The sequence below is a fragment of the Lepidochelys kempii genome, chromosome 4, assembly GCF_965140285.1.
Source record: "Lepidochelys kempii isolate rLepKem1 chromosome 4, rLepKem1.hap1, whole genome shotgun sequence".
NCBI lineage: Eukaryota > Metazoa > Chordata > Testudines > Cheloniidae > Lepidochelys > Lepidochelys kempii.
Window position 1 is genome coordinate 128,704,875 of NC_136383.1, and position 24,852 is coordinate 128,729,726.

Here is a 24,852-nt window from a genome sequence, read left to right on the forward strand (position 1 = left end):
AAGGCTCTAGCCAAGGTAAGTTGGGGTGTCAGAATTTATCCCTTGTCGAGCAGAGTCTCAACTTGCAACAAGACTGAACATCAGCGCCACCACTTCCCATAGCACTTCCAACCTACACAGTAAAAGGGAACAATCAAAGTTTCAACACTCACATAACTGTTGGGAGCATTTAACTCATGGGTTGCGAGGAGGGAACTGCACACGATCATTTGCCTGCCCCAAAATCAAACAAATCAATCAAGCACTTCCCAGCAGTTATACTGGTGTCTGGAACTGAAAAACGTAAAGTTGGCTCCACTTTAACACCCACGAACCTAATTGGATTTACTGCCTGGGTGCAGGAAAACTTGAAAAGATTATGAACACAGAAAAGAATTTGAGATTAACACAGATGGTACATTCAATACAGGTGGCGGAACAATTAGAAATCTAGTTAAGCTCTGGAAAATCTTTGTAAACCTGGAGGGGATTTAAGTCTAAAAGAGAGTCGGTGTAAGCCATCATCGCTGGGGCATTGCGCCCAGCCCTGATCTTTCTAGCCGATCCAGGTGCTGGAAACGTGAAGTACGAGGCAAGGTTAAAGGGCTGATCTGGGGCCAAATCATCCCGTTCTCGAGGAAACCCCGAAGGAGTGGGGGAAATGCAGAGGCTGTTCCACCCTGTTGTCTCCTTCAAGGCTGTGGAGTACACAGCCACATGGAAAGAGTGAGGGGAGACCTTCAAATTGCTTGGAGAATAGGGATCCATATGAAATACTGCTGCTGGTGCTGTGGATCTCGGGACACCACAGGCCAGGCTTGTTCCCCAGCCTTCTTCCCATCCCCTCAGTAAGAGGGGTTGTACCAGCGTTGGTTCCCTTGCTGCCCCTGCACAGAAGTTAATAGCATTAACAGTGTCATCAAAGCATAAAGCAGCAGTGACCAGAACAGACTCTGTTCCATTGGTCCTGTGGCTAGGTGCTAGCACAGGACTTGGGAGACCTGACTTCTATTCCCTACTTTGCCACAGATTTCCTATGCCTGGCCCAAGGATGCATCTAGTCTCTACTGCCTCATTTCCCATCTGTAAAATGGGAATAGTAGCACTTGCCTGCCTCACAGGGTTGTTGTGAAGATAAATCCATTCAAGTTCGTGAGACTCCGAGGCACTCAGACCCTACATGATGGAGGTCACATACATACCTAAGGCCATGTCTACACTTCATCGGCACAGCTACGACACTTCAGCTGTCGCACCATAGTGGGTTTTTCTGTCGATGTCTTTCATCCACCTCTCTGAGAGGTGGTAGCTAGGCCAGTGGAAGAATTTTTCCGTCAACCTAGCCATGTCTACAGCAGGGTTCGGTTGACTTAACTACAGCACTTGGGGTGTGAGATCTTTCCATACTAGCACTTTTGTTGGTAAAACTCTGGTCACACAGGGGAGTGAAAAAAAACACACCCCTGAGCGACATAATTCACACTGACAGAAGCGCCGGTGTGAACAGCGCTATGTCGGTGGGAGATGCTCTCCTGCCAACACAGATACCGCCTCTCGTTGGGGGGTGGTTTAATGATGCCGGCGGGAGAGCTCTCTCCTGTCAGTATAGAGCAGCCAAATGGGAGATCTTACAGCGGCACACCTGCATCAATACAGCTGTGCCGCTGTAAGGTCCGTAGTGTAGACATAGCCTAATTTTTGAGTGTAGACCGGGCCTACGATAGACACCTGTGTCTGCTCAGGAGCTTGCAGCTTTTTCTCTCCCATACAGACAACATCCCACACCTTTGTCACCTCAGGATTTGACTGCTGCAAGGCCGACATCAACAAGGAGCTGCACCTTAAATCCTTTGGCAGGTGAAACTCATGGACGAGCGTCTGTCATGAGTCCATTACGCCCATGCTCTGGGATCTGCACGAGCTGCCTGCTGAACTTTGCGTGGCGCTTAAGGTGTTGATTGTGAACTACAAAATGCTCAGTTGCTTCGGGAAAGGGACCACCCCTCTCCCATAGGGCCACAGGAGTCAGTGGGGTGCTTGAGCTGGAGCCCTCCCAGTTTATTTTATCATCATGGAAAAAAACCCTTAACTTCCATGTGTTTCTAGGCCTGGTCTTACTCCAGTTTTACACTGGTATAAGCCCATGAAATGATTGGAGTCATGCCCAGTTTACACAGGGGTAACAGATTTGCCTTTTAATCAAGAAACAGTAGTACTCAAGGCTCAATTTCCATCGTGTAAATGTTGGGTGAAGTTTCTGATGAATCCTTTCCCCCCGTCAATGATCCATTTAGCAGCATTACAGGCGAGTCAAACCAGGAGCAAGTTCAGTTATCGTCATCAGAACGGCCACACTGGGTCAGACCAATGGTCCATCTAGCCCAGTATCCTGTCTGCTGACAGTGCCCAATGCCAGGTGCTACAGAGGGAATGAACAGAATAGGCAACGCTCATGGGCAGCATGGCGCACAGGCTGGGGAAGGCTGTGCCTCCCCAAACAGCCCGGCGTGGCCCCACCCACGATCCTCCCTGAAGCCCTGCTTGCCCTTCCCCCTTATCCCCTGCCCAGGCCAGGCTGCTCCTCTTCAGAGAAGCATGCTTCTGGGGCTAGGATGGCCGGGACTTGGGGTGGCTGGGATAGTCAGTTGAGTTACACTGCTGTAAAACTCAGAGTCCTTTTGGTGGTCTGGATTATGTCATTCAGGGAGGTAGTTTGACTACACCAGCCAAAGCACTCCTCTGCCTGTATACACTGCATCTCTATAAGGGAGCTTTGCTGACAGAGCGTATTGGCGCAGCTCTACCAGCAAAGCCTCAGTAGTGTAGATTAGCCTAAGGAACAAACTACTTAAATATGTCCATAAGTGCTGTTGCTCCAGTTAACAATCAGACCCTTTGAACTGTATTTCCTCTTGTCAATCTGATAACTTGGGAGGACCGTATAAAATCAGGACAACGCACAGCAGCGCCCTCTGTGTTTTTAAACAGATAACCCCCCACATACTCATAAATGCAAGATGGAGCCAGGGCAACCTACAAAGCTGAAGGATCTGCCACTAGCTCTTCTCAGCTTGAACAATTAGCCAGTGAAACACAGTCAGTTTTCCAGGCTGCTCAAGTTTCAACAAACACCCTTACTGAAAGGCCAAAGAACAGTAATGGAACTTCTCCTGGGGTAACCCGGGGTTCAAGAGTGAACTCACCGCTGGCGTGCCCCCTCAGGGCAGGGCAGGGCATGGCCTAGTAGCTCTTTCTGCTCTAGCGCCCCCTGTTGGCCACTACTGCTCCAGCCCTGCCTCCTCTCAGGAGTCGCGCCTCCAGGTAAGTCACATTTTAGTCCCACCCCTTCTGGGGTATCTCTTTGGAGTCTCTCAACCGAACTTGAAAGCATAACAACACACCACAACAGTAACTTCTGCCTCTCCTCCAGGCTTGAACCTTTAATCCATCCTGGGTCCTTCACAGCAATCCATTCTTCTGCAAAATGCTGACTTTTGGAGAGCACCTCACTGGAGTCCTCCCCTCGTCTTGATCCTTACAGCCCTTGCCGCGGCTTTTGAATCATCCTTCTGCCCTTATGTCAGGGACTTCACACCACCTTACAGTGGCTGGCAGGGGAGCCCAGTCCCACCCTATACACTGGTTCCAGTCCAAGGACCCCAAGCGAGCAGCCACAGTCTGCTCATTTAGACACTGCCTCTCTGGACCCTACCCTGCTATTAACCTTTCTTCTGGACTTCTCCCCAGAGGTCTGGTTCCTGGAACTTGTGTCAGAGTCAGCCACAGGCGCTGCTTGCTCCAATCCTGGGTCTTACCTCTCCCCTAGGCTTCCTCCTGGCACTGCAGGAGCCTTCTTGTTCCTCTCGGGGCTCTCAAGCACCAAGACAGTGACTGAAGAGTTCTTCCTTCTCTCCCTCCCTTCCTTCTGCTCCAGGGCTGTCTCTCTTTATAACACCACCCAGCTCCTCCCCAGTTGTCTCCATCTTTAATTAGGCCTGGCCCACCCTCCAGGTGCAACTTGGTGCCTTAATTGAGCTCTTCCGCTCCAGGTCACTCTTTCATTAACATTACCTGTGTGGAGTACAAAACACAGCAGACCCAGCTAAGCATTCCTAGGGGGTTGCTTCCTAGGGATCTGAACCTGCAAGGTGGTGAACACGCCATGGTCCACGAGTGTCGAGGAAGCCCCCCCGCTCTGGGCCCAGGCTAGCCTGAACACTTCTCCCTCCTGAAAGCTGCTGTGTTATACCTTCTGATTGCGTTGTTTTGTTGCATAGTTGTTTTGTTTCCTTTGGTAATTTTGTAAGTGTTACCAATAAACTTCCTTTCTGTTTCAAAAAAAAAAAAAAAACACGCCATGGTGCTGTTTACACTACAACAGCCAAGGGAGGAGCTAATTCCGCTCCCAATCCCTGTAAACCACTCTGTCAGTGCGTACAGGCCAGAAGTAAGCTGCAAGGAGCTAGAGGAGAATTCCCTCAGCTCAGGAGACATGTTCAGGTAGCCTAAATGGCCGTACGCTGTCCTCATCATAAGCCGTGGTGGAGGAGTATGCTGAGGAAAGGAACAGATGTTGTGGGGTGGCACTGGGACTAGTCATAACCCTCAGTACTATGGAGGTCTCCGGGCCACAGTGACGGGGTGAGAGAGGGAGCAGCTATAGCCCTCAGAGCTGTGCAGGACTCTTGGCTGCCGTGCTGCCCCTAGGCCACCCTGGAGAGGCTGCTGTAAATTAAAGCATGCTCCTCAGGTTGCTCTAATTCAGGAGTGGGCAGACTTTTTGGCCTGAGGGCCACATCAAGGTTGCAAAACTGTATGGAGGGCCGGGTAGGGAAGGCTGTTCCTCCCCAAGCAGCCTGGCCCCTGCCCCCTATCTGCCCACTTCCTGCCCCTGGACTGCCCCCCTCAGAATTCGTTACCCATCCAACACCCCCGCTCCTTGTCCCCTGACCGCCCCCTCCTGGGACCCCCCACCCTTAACCGCCCCCCCGGGACTGCACCCCCTATCCAACCCCCCTGCTCCCTGTCCCCTGACTGCCCCAACCCCTATCCACACCCCTGCCCCCTAACAGGCTCCCTGGAACTCCCACACCTATCCAACCCCCCCCCCATTCCCTGTCCCCTGACGGCCCCCAGAACCCCCAAACCATCCAACCCCCCCGCTCCTTGTCCCCTGACCACCCCCTCCCAGGACCCCCCGACCCCTAACTGTCCCCCGGGACGCCACCCCCATCCAACTCTCCCAGCTCCCTGTCCCCTGACTGCCCTGACCCCTATCCACACCCCCTCCCCCTGACAGGCCCCCGGGACTCCCATGCCTATCCAACCCCTCCTGTTCCCTGTCCCCTGACCGCCCCCCTCAGAACCCCCGAACCATCCACCCCCCCCCGCTTCTTGTCCCCTGACTTCCCCCTCCCAGGACTTCCCGCCCCTAACCGCCCCCCCATTCAACCCCCCCCAGCTCCCTGTCCCCTTACCATGCCACTCAGAGCAGCAGGAGCTTGCAGCCCAGTAGGAGCGGTGGACCAGAGTGCAGGCGGTGCCGTGAGCTGAGGCTGCAGTGGAGGGGGGACAGCAGGGGAGGGGCCGGGGGCTAGCCTCCCCGGCCGGGAGCTCAAGGGCTGGGCAGGATGGTCCCGTGGGCCAGATGTGGCCAGATGTGGTCCCGTAGTTTGCCCACCTCTGTTCTAACTTATGCCAGGGGCAGTTTCAGGCCCCACAGCAGCCTGGGATTTGGTCAGTACAAATGAGATATAAACCCACCTTTGCCATCTGGGCTGGACCCTGATTGTGACTCAGGAGATTCAGCACAAAATCTGGCCCTGAGTTTGTCACTGGTTAGTGTTTTGCCTCTAAACGTGGGTTGTGTCCACACACAACATGATTAAGCACTAGAGCTGAACGGGGGGTTCCAAAGAGGATGGATCTTGACTGGTCTCAGTGGTGGCAGATGACAGAACAAGGAGTAATGGCCTCAAGTTGCAGTGAGGGAGGTCTAGGTTGGATATTAGGAAACACTATTTCCAGTGAAACACTGGAATTGGTTACCTAGGGAGGTGGTGGAATCTCCATCCTTAGAGGTTTTTAAGGCCCAGCTTGACAAAGCCCTGGCTGGGATGATTTAGTTGGGGTTGGTCCTGTTTTGAGCAGGGGGTTGGACTAGATGACCTCCTGAGGTCTCTTCCAACCCTAATCCTCTATGATTCTATGATTTCAAAACAAAGTGTCAAAATGATTCCTCTCACAAATGCCCAAAGAGCCATTTACACTTTTTTGAAACTTTGTCTTCATTTTTTTCCTTTGACCGAAACTTTTCATAACATGTGACCCAAATTCACAAATGGTTTCTGTTGCCCGCAACTGCATATTTCAGTGAATTTACTATTCTCTGAAAAAATGCCACCCAACTCTAGTAACAACTCATCTCATTACCCTGGGAGCTAATTATGATTGCTTTTTCAAGTGGCCTAGGCTGGAATACATTTGTCTGCCTGTACAGATTGGCCACACTCTTTAATAATGGGGACAGGACCCCCTCACCATGCCAATCTAATGACATTGGCCATTCTTCCCTCCTCCCAACTCACGGGGTGGTAGGCTGCTGGCACTGCTCTGAGTGCATCCTCTCCTGAGGTATTCTTGCCTTGTCTACACTAGGAGTTGGAACTGTTGCAGACAGGGCCTGGGTTAAGCTGGCATATAGTGGCTTGGCACCTCCTTCATGCTGCCGCTTGTTCTGCATTGTTCTCCAAGCTTCCATTTTAAAATAAAAAGGAAGTCTTTCGTTTTCAGGGTTGCTGAGAGAGCCTCAGAAAAGTGACCCAGCTGTAACTGATACAGTGATGCTTGTGTGAATTTGCAGCACCTTGAGACAATTAGCTCTGAGAAGCGCACCTCCATGGGGGCTAACCCAGATCCTCAAATTCAAGATTGTTCACAACTCCACTGCTCATCAAAGCATGTAGGAAAGGGGATAGAGGGTCACAGGATGAAGATCTCCACAATCCTCTGAGTGACGACTCACTTTAGCACCAGGGGGGCACTGGAGTTACCACCTCCTCTCTTCAGCCATAGTCAAGATGCAGCCAAGCCCAAGGAGCTCAGAAAATGCCAGTGGGGCACCTGAGCCCCTCTGCCGAGTGGCAGCTGAGCTCTAGAAGCCTAGTGGTGCCTACAGACCTCACAGAAGAGAAGCCAAGTATGAGGGGCCCAGCAGAGACCATGGATGCATTTAAACCTCACTGGGGGTTGGGGAACTCCTTGGGTCCAATCGAAATAATAAATAATCAATCAAAACCTGAATTGATTCTAACAAATGGAGGCTGGTCACATGGCTCAGTGTATCAGCAGGCTCTGTAATTTCCAACTGCCAGGGTTATTTCTGGCAAGTTTAACCCATTTCTAGTTGTCCTGCAGTTAATCCCTTGAAAGAACAAGGTTTGCACATTATAAAAATTCCTTGGTGTGGAACCAGCTTCTGACTGTCCAGTTCACGCCTGGGGTGTTCAGAAAGGAAGACAGATGAAGCTGCACTGGGGTTCCTAGTCCTTTGTCTCTGGTGTGGTCATTCTCCATGGGCATGTCTACACGGCAGCTCAGGGAGACTGACTTGCACGAGCTGGGCTCGAGCCAGCATGTCAAAAATAGCAGTGTGGCTGCTGCGGCTCAGGCTGGAGTTTGGGCTCTCAGGCCGCCCTGGGCTTGATGGCCTGAACTGCGATGTCACCACTGGTGTTTCTTGCAGGCTAGCTCAAGCCCTGCTCTGCAAACCTGTCTACTCGGGCTGGGAGGCTTGCTCCCAGCTGCAGTGCAGATATACCCACTGAGACCAAGGAGCTGTAAAACAAGGAGCCTCATCTAGTGTACATTTTTCAAATATGGGTTAGTCTGGCTAGCTGGCTGGCCAGCCCCATGGGAGAAACCATTCTAAGGGGCACGGTGAGGAAGGACAGCCTTGTGGTTAAGGCAATAAAACAGTGCTGAGACAATATCCGATCAGTTCCTGACTCTGGGGAGGTGGTGGAATCTCCTTCCTTAGATATTTTTAAGGTCAGGCTTGACAAAGCCCTGGCTGGGATGATTTAGTTGGGGATTGGTCCTGCTTTGAGCAGGGGGTTGGACTAGATGACCTCCTGAGATCCCTTCCAACCCTGATATTCTATGATTCTATGATTCTGCTACAGGACTTCCTGGGTGTCCTTTGGCAAGCCGCTTAGGGTTCATCCTCGCTGCACCTGAGAGGTGTGAATAAAAACCCCGCTGCTTGAAAAGCTACCCCAGGGCCCTGTGTCAAAGATGCTGTTTTCTAGTAAGCTAGTGTGGGTATGCCTACATGTGCTGCAAATGCACCTCCCGATTGCCGAGTAAATATACCCTTGATCTGTCTGTGCTTCAGGTCTACATTAGTAAAACAGGGGTTATAAGACTTCCTTTGGCATTCTTGTCTATTTAGACTGGAAATTCTTCAGGGCAGGGAATGGCACGCAGTGCTGTGAGAAGAGCTGCTATTCCTAGAGAGAAATCACAGCACCCCCATGATACAAATTGTTCCAGTGACACTGTTCTCAAGGCCTAGCCAACATGAAGAGCAGCTGGACAAAGAGGAATCCATTTACCTAATTTACCTAAAATTAGGAATTATTTTAACATCATTTACAATCTAGTTGTCATTTTAATATTCCTGTTACTGACTTTTTAATATTTTTCTCAGCTGGGACAGTGAAAATACACCAGCTAGTTCATTTTGGCTTCTCGTCGGTTTGACTTCCCAGGCACTAGCTAGCAGCAAGCAGGAAAGCTTATATTGCAAATGCTGCAGGAGAATGTTTGTTTGCTTTCCCTTCGAGATTCATAATGTCACAGGAATACTTCTGTTGGACTTAGGTTTTGTCAAAGCTTGTTTTGACACAAAATGTTCAGTTTGGGAGGGGGGCAACTTCGACCTGACAGTGTTCTTTTAAACGTATAACAAGAAGTTTAAAATCTGCTTAGGGTCTAGAATGCAGCATTTACCCAGGGCCTCCCAGGCTAACAAGCTCTAGAAAGCAGTGGATCAACTGGAAACTGGATCAACTTAACTCACTCCAGCAAAAGTTCAGCCTGCTGCAGAAAGCCAGCCCACCTCTGTTTACACAAGAAATTGTGGTGGAAGCCACCGGAGCTATCACCTGCACATGTGAGACTCTGACCCCTGCCCTCCTCAGGTGGGAAGAGCAAACAGGTAACACCACCTGGGAACCCTGCTAACAGGTACTGTCAACACTTCCTTTGAAGAGGGGAATCTAGCACCTGCCCTAAAATGTGCAGCTCTCTGACCAGTATTAAAGAAACCATTGCTCAGCGCTAATTGCCCAACGCCTAACCTCCCTTTGAGCACGCGGGCTGAGAAGCAAACGAAGAAAAACAAGCTAAGGAGCCAGCAGGACGCAGAAAACAGCCAGCTCGGTATCTCCTTTGAATCAAACATAAACCACACCGTCTCTCTCAAGCAGGGCTGCTGGAACTAGGGGTGCTGGCGGTGCATGGTTTACATGGTTTACATCATACCCAGGGTTTACCGTTTTGTTCAATGGCTCTCAGCACCCCCATGATACAAATCGTTCCAATGCCTCTGCTCTCAAGGCCTAGTCAAAATGAAGAGCAGCTGGATAAAGAGGAACCCAGACAAGACTGGGGGGATGCTGGCAGGAAGTGTTGGAGAACTTGTCTGCTCTGTGACATCTCCCATTGTCCAGAGTGTCTGCTTACAGATTAAGTCAGTCTGTAGCATTCCGGTTTTCTGGACTCTTCAATGCTAGTGGATGCCCAACAGTCAGAGTGGTAAAAATGCCAAGTTCCATCTATGACTGGCTAGAAGACTGAGCCCCATCCTATGGGATACAGACCTTACCACAGTGATCTACACATTCCCAACCTCCTGCTTTGGTTACTGCAACTCTATTTGTTTAGGAATAATAGCACACATGCAGAAAGAGCTACAGCTGGTACAAACACAGCAGTCTGTCTGCTTAACAACACAGGTCATCATGAACACAGCACCCCAGTCCCACACTCTCTCTGCTGGTCCAAATCTAAGTCTCTGTCCTGGTATTCAAAACTCTCCATGGGGTTGACTGTAGTTACTTAGGAGATCATCTCCCCCTCCATGACCATGACCTCTCATGACAGCTACATTCCACCAGAACAATGAAACTATTGACTAATGTGGGGGATGTTTATGGCTGCAGCAGAAAGAACCAGAGGAGATAAGGATGACCACCACTGCATTCAGAAAGAGTACAAACCTTATCTCTTCAACTTAACTTTCCCTCAAGTACACACACACCACTAACCAAGCCATGTCTCCCAAAGGCTAAGAAGGAAGAGAGACAGATGGATTATATTTTGAGATATTGGGATGTGCTTAGATATTACGCTGAATGGACCAGTTAAAGAGCTAAGTAGATTCAAACCCTTCAATCGTACGATGAGAAATCAAGATGCTTCCCAGGCAGGGGGAGGTTCAGGTATATCCTAAAATTATCATAATTATATTTAGCATGTATGCAGTGCATTTGTCAAACCCTAATCTGATTCCTGCATTTCTTGCATATTCAAAAGTCCTTCCAGAGTCAATGGGAGACGGTGGAAGATAAGGGATGCAGATCTGAGTCCATGAATTACTCCACACAATACCCCACCCTTAGAGGAATAAGTATCCCCATTTTACAGACAGGGATGTGCACATATTATAGGCATGTCCCCACATTCCTTGTGGCCCCCAGGCTCCCATGTCTTCAATAATAGGGCCAGAGCCTGCAAGGTGACGAACATCCTCAATGCCTATTTAAATCAATGGGACTGAAGGATGCTCAGCATTTTGCAGGACCAGAATCAAAATGAGCCAAAATTCTGCTTTCAATGACACTAGTATAAATTCAGAGCAACTACACTGAAGTTAGTGGAGTTATTCCAGATTTACAGAGATGCAAATGAGAGTAGTATCTGGCCCACTTTGAATAATGGGTGTTACTCAGGAGTGACTCCACTGCAGGTCATGAAATCATACCTAAGGCTGCCAGTCTGTCACGGAGATCACGGAAGTCACAGGTTTAAAAAGTATGGGCTGGATTAATGGATTATCAGGTGGATAGAAAGCTGGTTAGATCGTCAGGCTCAACGGGTAGCGATCAATGGCTCCATGTCTAGTTGGCAGCCGGTATCAAGCGGAGTGCCCCAAGGGTCAGTCCTAGGGTCGGTTTTGTTCAACATCTTCATTAATGATCTGGAGGATGGGATGGATTGCAGCCTCAGCAAGTTAGCAGGTGACACTAAGCTGCGGGGACAGGTAGATACACTAGAATGTAGGAATAGGGTCCAGAGTGACCTAGACAAATTGGAGGATTGGGCCAAAAGAAATCTGATGAGGGTCAACAAGGACAAGTGCAGAGTCCTGAATTTAGGACGAAAGAATCCCATGTACCGCTACAGGCTGGGGACCGACTGGCTAAGCGGCAGTTCTGCAGAAAAGGATCTGGGGATTACAGTGGACGAGAAGCTGGATAGGAGTCAACAGTGTGCCCTTGTTGCCAAGAAGGCTAACAGCATATTGGGACTAATTGCATTAGTAGGAACATTGCCAGCAGATTGAGGGAAGTGATTATTCCCCTCTATTCAGTACTGGTGAGGCCACATCTTGAGTACTGCATCCAGTTTTGGGCCCCCCACTACAGAAAGGATGTGGACAAATTGGAGAGAGTCCAGCAGAGGGCAACGAAAATGATTAGGGGGGTAGGGCACATGACTTACCAGGAGAGGCTGAGGGAACTGGGCTTGCTTAGTCTGCAGAAGAGAAGAGTGAGGGGGAGATTTGATAGCAGCCTTTAACTTCTTGAAGGAGGTTCCAAAGAGGATGGAGCTAGGCTGTTTGCAGTGGTGGCAGATGACCGAACATGGAGCAATGATCTCAAGTTGCAGTCAGGGAGGTCTAGGTTGGATATTAGGAAAAACTATTTCACTCGGAGGGTGGTGAAGCACTGGAATGCGTTACCTAGGGAGGTGGTGGAATCTCCATCCTTAGAGGTTTTTAAGGCCTGGCTTGACAAAGCCCTGGCTGGGATGATTTAGTTGGGGTTGGTCCTGCTTTGAGCAGGGGGTTGGACTAGATGACCTCCTGAGGTCTCTTCCAACCCTGATATTCTATGATTCTATGACTTCTTCAGCGGCTGGTGCGGCTGGCCCCCTGGTCTGCCTGAGCAGCTCCAGCAGCCCCTGGGCCAGCTGCATCAGCTGCTGCTGGGGTAGTCTTGGGCCGCCGCCCTGTGCCGTTCCAACAGCAGCAGCATGGGTCTTGGGCCACCGTGCCACCCAGCAGCAGCAGCAGCGGGGGTCCCAGCCACTGCTGTTCCCCAAGCACCGGCGGAGATCCCAGGCTGCCTTCCGGGCCCCCCTGCTCCTAGGTACTGGCAGGGGTCCCGGGGGCACGAGCTACTCCCATCCCCGAGCACCCACAGCACCCCTGGGCTGCGTGCTGACCCCCCCAGCACCCACAGTGCCCCCCAGTATCACCAGAGCACCCGCAGTGCCCCAGGCCGCCTCCCCCCACAGCACCCAAGATTTAGTCAGGGGTATATAGTACAAGTTATGGGCAGGTCTCGGGCTGTGAATTTTTGTTTCCTGCTCATGACCTGTCCATGACTTTTACTAAAAATAGCCATGACTAAATGTAGCCTTAATCATACCCCTCTGCAAAGCAGGGGTAAGTGAGGTCAGAATCGGGTTCCATTGGGTGGGTAGCAATTATGAGTCAAAAAGAAAAGGAGTACTTGTGGCACCTTAGAGACTAACCAATTTATTTGAGCATAAGCTTTCGTGAGCTACAGATCACTTCATCGGATGCTGCATCTGTACTAGCTAAGGATCTAAACTTATATGTTTTAAAGAGCCTTTTGATGGTACCTTACTGCTTGTAAATGCAGCAGTCAAGTCAATATAAAGTGCAGGAGTGCAAAAGGAACAGGGCAAAGCTTGATCTCTGCCACCATCCAAGCAGATTTGGAGAAAGACAGAACATTTCCACTATTTCCTTTCATTAGACATAAAATCAGTGGTGCCCAAGGGGGCTAAGGGCAGGTTAACCATCAATCCGGAGCTGGTCTGTCATTGTTTATTTGCTACCATAGATTGGCTACATGGTGAGATATTTGCTTTGTCAATAAATTCTGACACAATGGACTGCAGGAAAGAGGAAAATGATCACATGGGGCCTGCTTCTCCTTATACACAGCAGCCAATGAGAGTTTTGCCAGGATCGGGCCCATGACATGCAGCTCACAAATGTGTCATTATTTTACTTCTTTCAGCTCTCTCTGGGGCACGAGATTAGACCATCCGAAATATGCTATAGACAAGCTGACTATCGGCCTGATAAGCCCACTGGAGCCAATGGGAGTCTTTCCATTAACTCCATTGTGCTGGGATCAGGCCCTAAATGAAGATCCTTTAGGATAGATCTTCTAATAGTCTACTCAGCAGTATATGAAGCTCACATGCACTTTTATCATACCTTGTATTGTGTGATGAAGTGGCAAGATTATTTGATATGATTAAGAGATAGTGCAAGTATAAAATGAACAAATACCTTTGATGTTTTACATTACAATCATGTTATTCCTGCAGAGGCAAATCATATTTCGTTTATGATTCCAATCAATTAGAGCGTCAATCTATTAGATTTGGTCAAAAAATTTTTTTTTCAATCATTCCCCCTCCCCCCACACACAAAAAATGTTTTTTCAACTAGATGGAATTTCTGGAAGAAAAAACCCACAACCTGAAAACCCAATTATTTTTGTTTTGATTGGCTGAAAACTGAAACAAAAATAGGGTTGCCAAAACCTGAAAACCATTCAGTGTTAAGGGATTTTGTTTTTTGATGAAAGCTTAGGGGGCTTTTTGGATAAAAACAAAATTCATTTTTGTCAAAACTTTTCAGGTAGGAAGAAAATCAACCAGCCCCACTCTCTATTTACCAGGCTAGGTACTGTATTTTCAGTTGGCTCATCACCATAAGTCACCAGTTGTAGTGAATGGACCTGAATCTGATCGTGCAGATTGGTGTAAATCCACTGAATGAAATTACACCACTTTTAAACTACTGTGACATCAGAATCAGGCCCAATGGGGCCTGATTAATCATGTGAATAAATCAAGCAGGATCCAGCCCCTAGAATAATAGAATATCAGGGTTGGAAGGGACCTCAGGAGGTCATCTAGTCCAACCCCCTGCTCAAAGCAGGACCAATCCCCAACTAAACCACCCCAGTCAGGGCTTTGTCAAGCCAGACCTTAAAAACCTCTAAAGAAGGAGATTCCACCACCTCCCTAGGTAACCCATTTCAGTGCCTAACCACCCTCCTAGTGAAAAAGTTTTTCCTAATATCGAGCCTAAGCCTCCCCCACTGCAACTTGAGACCATTACTCCTTGTTCTGTCATCTGCTACCACTGAGAACAGTCTAGATCCATCCTCTTTGGAACCCCCTTTCAGGTAGTTGAAGGCGGCTATCAAATCTCCCCTCATTCTTCTGTTCTGCAGAGTAAATAATCCCATTTCCCTCAGCCTCTCCTCATAAATCATGTGTTCCAGCCCCCTAATCATTTTTGGTGCCCTCTGCTGGACTCTTTCCAATTTTTCCACATCCGTCTTGTAGTGTGGGGCCCAAAGCTGGACACAGTACTCCAGATGAGGCCTCACCAATGCCCAATAGAGGGGAACGATCACGTCCCTCGATCTGCTAGCAATGCTTCTACTTATACAGACCAAAATGCTGTTAGCTTTCTTGGCAACAAGGGCACACTGTTGACTCCTATCCAGCTTCTCGTCCACTGGCACATAATAAATCCCCCTGATTTAAGGCAGTGTGAGATAACATATATGATAGATATTCAGGCCTTATCCCCACTAGGGACATTTTCTAAAGATTTGCTCATGTTGGTTTCCCTTCATCCATGCTAGAAACACTGGGAGGCTCAGAACGGACCTGCAGATGGGGGCTGCCAGCATTTTTATGGCCATCTACACTACAGCACCCAACATTGCCTCTCGCCATGTGTTTAGACTGTAAGCTCCTTAGGGCAGGAAGTATATTTATTTATTATACATGCATATAGTGCCAGGCAAAATGGAGCCCTGGTGTAGCTACCATAAAAGAAACAATCAATTAGTAGCACAAATATCAGATGTACTATTTAGCTGAGTCTGCAAATGCAAGAAGAAAAGGAGTACTTGTGGCACCTTAGAGACTAACCAATTTATTTGAGCATGAGCTTTCGTGAGCTACAGCTCACTTCATCGGATGCGTACCGTGGAAACTGCAGCAGACTTTATATACACACAGAGAATATGAAACAATACCTCCTCCCACCCCACTGTCCAGGACAGCCGTGGGGTGGGAGGAGGTATTGTTTCATATTCTCTGTATGTATATAAAGTCTGCTGCAGTTTCCACGGTACGCATCCGATGAAGTGAGCTGTAGCTCACGAAAGCTCATGCTCAAATAAATTGGTTAGTCTCTAAGGTGCCACAAGTACTCCTTTTCTTTTTGTGAATACAGACTAACACGGCTGTTACTCTGAAACCTGCAAATGCAAGAGTTTTTGTGGCTTCCACTTCACCCCAACTTCCAGAAAGTTCAGAAATAAAAATAAATTACTAGCTAGCTCAGTGAAGTAATAACCGACTTCAGGGGCTTTGCCTGGCTTTGGTGGAGAGGAGTGGAGTCCAGGGGCTTGATTCTGCTCCAACAGAAGTCAGTTTGGGCCTTTCCCATTGACTTCAATAGGCTCAGGATCTAGCCTCAGAATGCTCATCTAAACTCCAGTGTAGACATACCCAGACTGGGAGCAGGACTACTGTTGTGCTGAGCTGCTGGTCACATTGGGTTAGTATTATTACCTATTATTTGTATTATCGTAGTGCCGAAGCCCCAGTCACGGACCAGAACCCCACTGCGCTAGGTATTGTACAAACACAGGCCAAAAAGACAGGCCTTGCTGGCTTCTTGGGGCTGCAGGAGAGGCAGAGGGATTCAGGGGTGGGACTCATTGTCTTTTGTCCCTGTTGTCCTTTTCCCCCTTGCTCCTGGGGAGCTCATTTTAAATGAAGGCGGCCCATGACAATAGCCCTGTTGTTTTTTTGAGTGTCTTTCATTAAGCCCAATCCTGCCGCCCTCATTCTCCCATGACTTGGGTGTTGCCAAATGGTTTTAAATGAGGAGTCATTTTTAATAACAAAAGGAAAAGCTCAAGGCTGCCATTAAGACTCATTCACTCAACTCCCCTCAGCACAGACGAGGTGTCTATTAGTTGGAATGCTAGTATCAAGGGGCCCCTTTGGCAGGTTGTTTTATCATGAACACCCGAGCATTTATATTCACATACTCAGGCTGGGGGCAAAGCCCGTGCTTACCTACCTCAGGCAAGGGCTTCCATCCACTCCGCAGGAGGGGAGCAGGATTTAACCTTAACACCAAGAGGAGAAAAATTGTAAATGTGGGTAGAATATTTGAGTCTATTAACAGCCCAATCCTGAAACCCTTGTTCATGAGAATTGTTCCATTGACTTGTAAGGGTTGCAGAGATGAGCAATGTAACTATATGCTCTGACCCAGCAAGGTTTGGGTCACAGTCATACCTCGCTGACTTCACTGGGGCCTTTGGCACATTGCAAGATCAGGCCCGTACTAACAGGGTGCATTCATGTTTCAAAGGTGCCACTGGGAGTTTCACTGAGTAAAGACTGCAGGATCAGGATCTTAATAAAGCTCTACATTGTGGACCCAGTCCTACAGCCCTGACTCACAAGAATGAGCCTTATTTAAATTTAACTCCACAAGTTGATGAAACAAAGGAATTTCAGTGATGTCCCTGGTCCTGATGATGCAACCACTAATACAGTAATTTGATGACTTTCCTTCATTCTCCTCACCCATCCCCCAATAATAATAAAATAAAGAATTAAGTGAGTTCTGGAAGCTTGCTCCTACTGAGATTCTCAAACTACTCAAGAAAGGCGATTTTTCCAAACACAGAGGAATCTTTCTTTCATTGTGGCCCTCTACCAAATGAAAACAAAGATTCCCTACACAAAAATGCCTGATTACGCTCCAAGTGACAGCAGTGCAAATTTTAAATAACTCAACTGAAGTCAGTGGAGTTAAACTGGTGTGAAATCAGAATCAAGCCTATGGGATCAGCTTATTCTTGTACAAAGAGTCTGATTCATTCCCTCTGGTAAATCAGGCCCATGGCCTCTTCTCTGGGGGATATCTGATGAGAATTAATCAGAACTGTGAGCACAGGCCTGTTAGGGAGACAAGGTGGGTGAGATAGTATCTTTTATTGGATCAATTTCTGTTGATGAGAGAGACCAGCTTTCCAGCTACACAGAGCAACCTTGCATTTTAGCTGCAATGCTGGGAGTACCTTTCCCAGTCCTTAGAAGCTATATGCTCCCAAAGCTGGTCTTTCTTACCAACAGAAGTTGGTCCAATAAAAGATATCACCTCACCCACCTTGTCTCCCTAATTTACTGGGATCAACACAGCTACAACTACGCTGCATGTAGCAAATGATGGGTGGGCCTTTCTGAAGGCCCATATGTTTGCCAAAGAAATGCGCTTGCACTTTTTGATCATTTGATCGCGATTTTCTTCTCTTCATGCAGTTTTTAAAAATACAGGGTCCACATTCTCTCGGGATATTTAGAAACAAATGTTGAAAGGACTTAATTTCAAGATATCGCTTGTGAAACTCACATGCCTCTATTGGGTAGCTGAGATTGTTGAGGGTGAATCCTATGTCTCTTTCTTGGGGAGGAAGAAGCATTAAGCAGGGAAACACCAAAGCCAGCACCACCTTCTATGCCCTGCTGACAGCAGACCCCAAATTCTCACTGTCTCCCACAGAATCTGTCCCTTGGAAGCCACTGAGCCCTCAATGACAAATGAGGGTGTTCAGCATTTCACAAACTAGGACCAAGCCAGGCCTCCTGAGCCTGCACCTTCAGGGGACTGATTGCATTTTAAGCACCGTCTTGTGTGGATCTGCTCTGAGCATGAGGGTTAAAATGTTGACAGCCACATGGAGCCGTCTACACCAGTTCTCCACCCCCAGCTTCCACAAATGGAGCTGAACCACTGTTAGCAGGGGTAAGAGACTTTAGAGGAAAAAGGCTTGTGCAGACACAGTATTCCTGAGCTATGCCTACGAGCCTGATCCAATGCCTATTGAAGTCAACAGTTTTTCCATGGCTTCAATGCATTTTGGATCAGGCCCTAAGTGAGGGGAGTAGTATCAGGCTCTAGATCGGTCTTACACTGGTACAGTGCATGGTTATCACAGTGCAAGGTTGTCCCTATAGGTGCTGGATTGCATTGGATGAAATATTGTTTTGAGTTTTAGAGAGACAAATGTTACCTGCTTGTGTGGCATTCTAATAAGTTGGATGCATGCGATTTGTTGTTAAATACAGTTCTGCAATTGTACTACCATTTCAGTTTTGTGCTTTTCTTTTGTTTTTACTGTATATGTTACATGCCTTTAAAAAGCATTTATACCAGCTGGCTGATTACATCAAATCCCTGCCAACAACTGATGTAAACCTCAGAAATGTGAGGATTTTTTACATCACGGATATTATGTACTATGGGACTGATTCTTTCACAACTGTAAATCAGAAGAAACTTCATTGAAGTTAATGGGGTTTCTCCAGATTTAAACCAATGTATAAGAGCACATTTTGGCCCACTGACCTTCACTGGATTACTCTGCTGAAGAACCTTAAATGGGTGTAACTCCTTTGACTCCAGTTACTCCAGGGTCTGAATTTGGCTGCATGGGCTTGATCCTACTTCCACTGCATTGTAAACAACAGCTCGACATGGGTCAGCCCTGCTCCAATTAACTTTGCAAGCAATTACTATATATTAACCAACCAAAGCTGAAAATGAGCAATTTACTGTCTAAAACCAGCAAAAGCTTCAGTCCACCTTTCACAATTACCCATCAGGAGGTTGTAAATCAAACCACACACTTCTCCTTTGGGCTGAAAGCAACATTGTTTTCTTGGCACAGAGAAAGTGTTAATGAGTCCCTGTATCTTTTGTCCCAACCAGTGTCCCTAACCATTTAAAAAAGTAAAATAAAATAAAATCTGTTGATGAACAAACAAGCAAAAATCTAACTGTAAATATTTTATTCCCCAAAATGTTGTTCAGTTTGAAAAGTTTCATTCATACACTACAATTAAAAAAAAAGGGGGGGGGGAGGGAATGGGGGTAGGGGAAAGGATGGGCAAAATAAACTTCCCCAAATTTCAAACACATTATAAATAAGTACAACTCCAGAGCATAATTTACAAATATAAAATCCCACAGAAATGTATTTACAGAGTAGTACATTACATACAAATATGTATAAAAATATTCACTGTGTTTATTCTCTTGCTAAAAGCTGGATGGCTAGATTGTGTGTCTTTGGTACTAAGCTTAAGTAAAATTATTATTTTACAAAATAAAGCCCTGATTCTTCAATATACAAAGCACAGGCAGACTGACGAACCTGCATGGAGCTGCTCTGTATCTAAAGGGGTTCTGTGTGGGCACAGAATCTGCCCGGGCATTGTACATGGCAGGATCGAGGCCTACAACAATTACCTAAACAGGCAATCACTGACACAGGGATTTTTACAAGGCACTTCATTAGAAATCTCTTCATTTTTTTCTCTTCCAAGACCAAAGCACTTGTAAACAGAGGTTCACAAATAAATGACCAACAGTCAATACTCCCCTGCTATATGTCTATATTTGGTCCTTGCTGATTTCTCTTTGCAGTTATTTTTTTAACTCTACATTCCAGATAAAAAACCTCTGAAGTCACTAATCGAGTTCTGGTTCGCATTTGCAGCATTTAGTGGCAAACAGGCATCCTGTGTGGATCAGTGATTTTGCAGGGATGAGTAAGAGAAACACTCCACACTCTGTGTGTACGCATATATTTAACAGATTGTAAGTTTTTCTTCCTGGGAAAACATAAAACATACTGCAAGTGTCCTGCTTCAGATGCAGTTTGCAAAAGCATGCGGTCTTCCTTCTTGCTGAATGAACCTCCCTGTCTGGTTCCCTTGAGTTGCATTCCATGCCCTACACCTCAGTGCCATCCCGGGCGTAGATGAGGCTGTTGACTGTGAAGTTGTAGTAATGGTTGTACTGGGCGCCTTGGCTGCTGCTGCTGCTGGGGTGGAAGGAGCTGTAATAGGCAGCAGTGGGCCCCGGAACTCGCTGCAGCTGGTCTGGTGGGAGCAGGTCCTGGGAGGAGCCGCTGGAGGGGGCGGTGAAAGTGCCACCGCTCATCTGCCCAGCAGGGAAGTTCCGATGGTGCGCCAGGCGGCTCCCTCCACTGCTCAGTGAGCTCATGCCGCTGAAGAAGGTGCTCAGGCAGCCAGGGGTGGCTGAGATGATGCCTGGAGAAGAGGAGCTTTTCGGATGGTCCCTGGCAGGTGATAGTTCCAGCTCGGGGGAGGGGCTGTTTCCACAGGGCTTGCCTGCAGCCGCCGGGATGGGACGCCCTTCCTCAGCCTTCAGCGCCCCCCCGGAGGACAGCACGGTGGGGGTGTTAGGCTCGGAGCGCCGCTTGCGCTTGCGCCGGAAATTCCCGTTGTCAAACATCTTCTCACAGTTTGGGTCTAAGGTCCAGTAGTTCCCCTTCCCTGAAGGGGACAGAGAAAGAGTCAGACAGGGAACTCCTCCAACAGATGCCCGGCACCCTCTGAGCAGGATCTGCACCCTCCTTCTACCCCTCTCCCCCCCCCACATTTGCACAATCTGCACCCACCAAACACCCACTCCAGACTTGCTGACCAGAGCGGATTCTCCTCTCGCACTGGTACAATTTAACTGACTTAAAGGTACTTCCTAGGTACAGGAATTCAGGATCTGCCCGACAGACCACGCACCCGGAATCAATCTTGCAGCCACTTCGCAGGATCAGAACCGCCCCTTGGAGCCTACAGCCCCTCCCCAAATGGAGTAAAAGGGCCCTGCAGGCAGAACTTCTAACGCTTCCCGTACTACACCCTTGTCATTTAAGTGTGCGTGATGGCCACCATCTTGGCCAATGCACCACGGATTGAACAGGGGACCCCAAGCGCTAAAAGCACAAATTGCTCCATCTTAAGCTGGCTGGGGCTGTAACAGCCCCATCTCCTCTGTGGATCAGGCACAGAGGGATGCGTAACCCACACTCACCCTTTGGCACCCTAAGCCCAGGGAGACCTGCATTGCAGTGTATGCCTGCACTTACTCTTTCATCCTGATACAGCTCAGCTGGGGTAGGATGAAATAGAGGGGTACATTAGCAATGCTGGGCATGTCTGGGGCCATCTCGCCCCATGTTGTGGTTCAGGGCAGATTACGGGGGAGGGAGCGTCTACTGGTGGGATCCTTTTCAGGGCTGCACATGTGCCAGGGGGATTGGGGTGCATACACATAAATACAGCACACCCCTGGCGGCCCCCTTGCCGCCTGGGCACAGTCATTCACACACCATGCCACAGATTTCTGTGCAGGGAAGGCCCTGAATCCCTTTGCACCAAGGGGGCCCGTGTGCAGAATCTGCACTGGCATTAAACCCTTTCCCTGAGCAGGACATGCACCCCACACTCCACCTGGCTACATCACTAATGCACCCCCCACCACCACACACAAGGGCCTCTGCACCCAATGCACATGTCTGAGCCACACCATCCTGCAGGGTAGGCGGGACCCTGCATCTCTAAAATCCCCCCCACACCCAGAGAGCAGACTGGAGGTACATCCTGGGGCTGGGACACATAGACTGGGCGCTAAGAGCCCCACCCCTTGCCCTAGAGGGCAGGCACCTCATGGGCATCCATCCCCGGAAGGGCCCTGCCCTGCTAGGAAGTGAACCTGGGGCCCTGGATCCAGCTGCTCCCTTTTTGGGCCAATATCCCACCCCCGGCCCCCATCACAGGATCTGCCCCTCGGTGCCCCTCCGGCCCAGGTGACAGTAGAGAGTGTCCCCAGCTGGGCGGAGCAGCCGCGGTGGGGGCCGTCCGACACCGCGGCTTACACTGTCCATCGCACCCCCTCTCTGCAGCCCTCCGCCTGCACGGAGCTCTGCCCGGCCCGCCCCACCTGCCGGTCCCTGCCCGTACCCTGGGTGCAGGCGCCCCTTGCCCCGCGCGGCTCCCCCGCCCAGGCTGGCTCAGTAGGACCGACCAGGATCCACATCCCGGGGTCCTGTCTCCCTGGCCAAGCTTCCCTGGGATCGGCGCGGGGCTCGCACCGCTCCCGGGGTCCCCAGCTCCGAGCCGGCCGGGGGCTCGCGGGTGTTCCAGCGCCGGGGCTCCTGGCGTCCGCTCCCACCGGCTCCCTGCCCTACCCCTCCGGTGTCCCGGCGGGGGCCCGGAACAGAGCCGTGCAAGGGGCGGGTGCTGCTTCTTGGTCGGGTCCCCTCTCCGCTCGGGGCTGGCCGGGCTGGGCCTGACCGCAGAGCTGCTTGCACGGCAGCGGCGGGTCCTGTCCTGTATGGAGCTCCCCTCGGGCCCCCCGGGTTCCTCTCCCCACCCCAGCCCCTCGGTCCGTTTAACCTCCCCGCCCCCAGCATCCTGGGTATCCCCTATTCCTCTGCCACCGGGCTTGTGGGCACCCCTGCATCCAACACCCGCCCTCTGCCACCGGGCTTGTGGGCACCCCTGCATCCAACACCCCCCTCTGCCACCGGGCTTGTGGGCACCCCTCCATCCAACACCCGCCCTCTGCCACCGGGCTTGTGGGCACCCCCGCATCCAACACCCGCCCTCTGCCACCGGGCTTGTGGGCACCCCTGCATCCAACACCCGCCCTCTGCCACCGGGCTTGTGGGCACCCCTCCATCCAACACCCGCCCTCTGCCACCGGGCTTGTGGGCACCCCTGCATCCAACACCCCCCTCTGCCACCGGGCTTGTGGGCACCCCTCCATCCAACACCCGCCCTCTGCCACCGGGCTTGTGGGCACCCCCACATCCAACACCCCCCTCTGCCACCGGGCTTGTGGGCACCCCCACATCCAACTCCCCCCTGCCTCCTGGGCACCCCTCCATCCAACATCCCCCTCTGCCACCGGGCTTGTGGGCACCCCTCCATCCAACACCCGCCCTCTGCCACCGGGCTTGTGGGCACCCCTGCATCCAACACCCCCCTCTGCCACCGGGCTTGTGGGCACCCCTCCATCCAACACCCGCCCTCTGCCACCGGGCTTGTGGGCACCCCCACATCCAACACCCCCCTCTGCCACCGGGCTTGTGGGCACCCCCACATCCAACTCCCCCCTGCCTCCTGGGCACCCCTCCATCCAACATCCCCCTCTGCCACCAGCCTCCTGGGCACCCCTCCATCCAACATCCCCCTCTGCCACCGGGCTTGTGGGCACCCCTCCATCCAACACCCCCCTGCCTCCTGGGCACCCCTCCATCCAACACCCCCCTCTGCCACCAGCCTCCTGGGCACCCCATCCCTCTGCTCCCGGGCACCACCCCAGCCCCACTCCTCTCCAGCCCCCTGGGACCCCAGTGCCTCTAATCCCAGGCCCCGGGCCGCCCCTCCCCGGTCCCACTCGCCCCCGCCCCCACCCCCTGGGGACCCCCGTGCCTCTGACCCCCGCCCCCCCCCCCAGGTCCGCTCAACCTCCCACTCCCCGGCGCTCACCCGGGTCGTCCTCGTCGCGGGGCACCTTGCGGAAGCAGTCGTTGAGGCTGAGGTTGTGGCGGATGCTGTTCTGCCAGCCGGCCTTGCTGCGCTTGTAGAAGGGGAAGTTCTCGGCCACGTACTGGTAGATGTGGCTCAGCGTGAGCTTGCGGCCGGGCGCGCTCTGGATGGCCATGGCGATCAGCGCCGAGTAGGAGTAGGGCGGCCGCACCAGGCGCAGCAGCTCCTCCTGCCCGGCCAGGCTCAGCCAGCTCAGCTCGGCCGCCGCGGGCGAGGGCGAGCCGGGCGCGGCGGGGGCGCCCCCCAGCTGGCCGCCCCGCGAGCAGCCGTAGGAGGCGGGCGGCAGGAAGGGGGCGGCCGGCCCGGGGGCGCCCTGCAGGTACGGGGCCGGGCCGCTCACGCCCCACAGGTAGCCGGCGTTGGCCGGCGCCCCGTAGTCGCCCAGGGCGTAGGCGGCCGGGCGCTGCCCCGAGCCGGCGCCGGGCGGCGGGTACACGCTGAAGGGCTCGCCGCAGTACACGGCCATCTCGGGCGCCTCCCGGGCCCGGCGGGGCTGCGGGCTGGCGGGGGAGCTGGGCTGCAAGTCACCGGCGCTCATGGTCCCGGGCCATGCGGGGCGGCCGGCTGCGCTGCCCCCTCCCTCCGTGCCGACAAGCTCCTTATAGCGCCTTAATCTCTGCCCAGCCTCCCCGCCCGGGGCCAGGGCTGGGCGGGCAGGGGCCGCGTTCCTCGCCGCAGCCAGTGGGAGGGTCCCTTCCGGGGGCGGGCGGGAGGCAGGCCACGCGGGGCTGGGTAGATTCCCCCCACCCCCCCAAGAAAGAAAGAAAGAAAGAAAGAAAGAAGGCAGCTCCTCCCCACCGGGAGGCGACCTGTCTGTCTGTCTGTCTCCTGCCCCCCTCCCCACCGGGAGGCGATGTCTTTCATTCTGTCTCCTGCCCCCCTCCCCACTGGGAGGCGACCTGTCTGTCTGTCTGTCTCCTGCCCCCCTCCCCACCGGGAGGCGATGTCTTTCATTCTGTCTCCTGCCCCCCTCCCCACCGGGAGGCGATGTCTGTCTGTCTGTCTGTCTGTCTCCTGCCCCCCTCCCCACTGGGAGGCGACCTGTCTGTCTGTCTGTCTCCTGCCCCC

At 51.3% G+C, this 24,852-nt stretch overlaps 1 protein-coding gene across 1 annotated transcript; it reads right to left on the reverse strand.

The window, feature by feature from the left end:
* Nucleotides 1–19,224: 19,224 nt before the first annotated feature.
* FOXI3 (forkhead box I3) lies at nt 19,225–24,440 on the reverse strand. Its single transcript, XM_073340153.2, has 2 exons — nt 23,725–24,440; nt 19,225–20,724 (listed from the first exon to the last, which is right to left on the reverse strand). The coding sequence occupies exons 1-2, from the start codon at nt 24,320–24,322 to the stop codon at nt 20,159–20,161; spliced, it is 1,164 nt and encodes a 387-aa protein (XP_073196254.2). The 5' UTR covers nt 24,323–24,440; the 3' UTR covers nt 19,225–20,158.
* Between the last annotated feature and the right edge of the window lie 412 nt (nt 24,441–24,852).

Excerpts from the sequence above, each read along its gene's own strand:
- FOXI3 (XM_073340153.2), bottom strand. The coding sequence starts at position 24,322 with ATGAGCGCCGGTGACTTGCAGCCCAGCTCCCCCGCCAGCCCGCAGCCC. Across the intron at positions 20,725-23,724 it reads CCGCGACGAGGACGACCCGG|GGAAGGGGAACTACTGGACC; the intron begins GTGAGCGCCGGG and ends TGTCCCCTTCAG.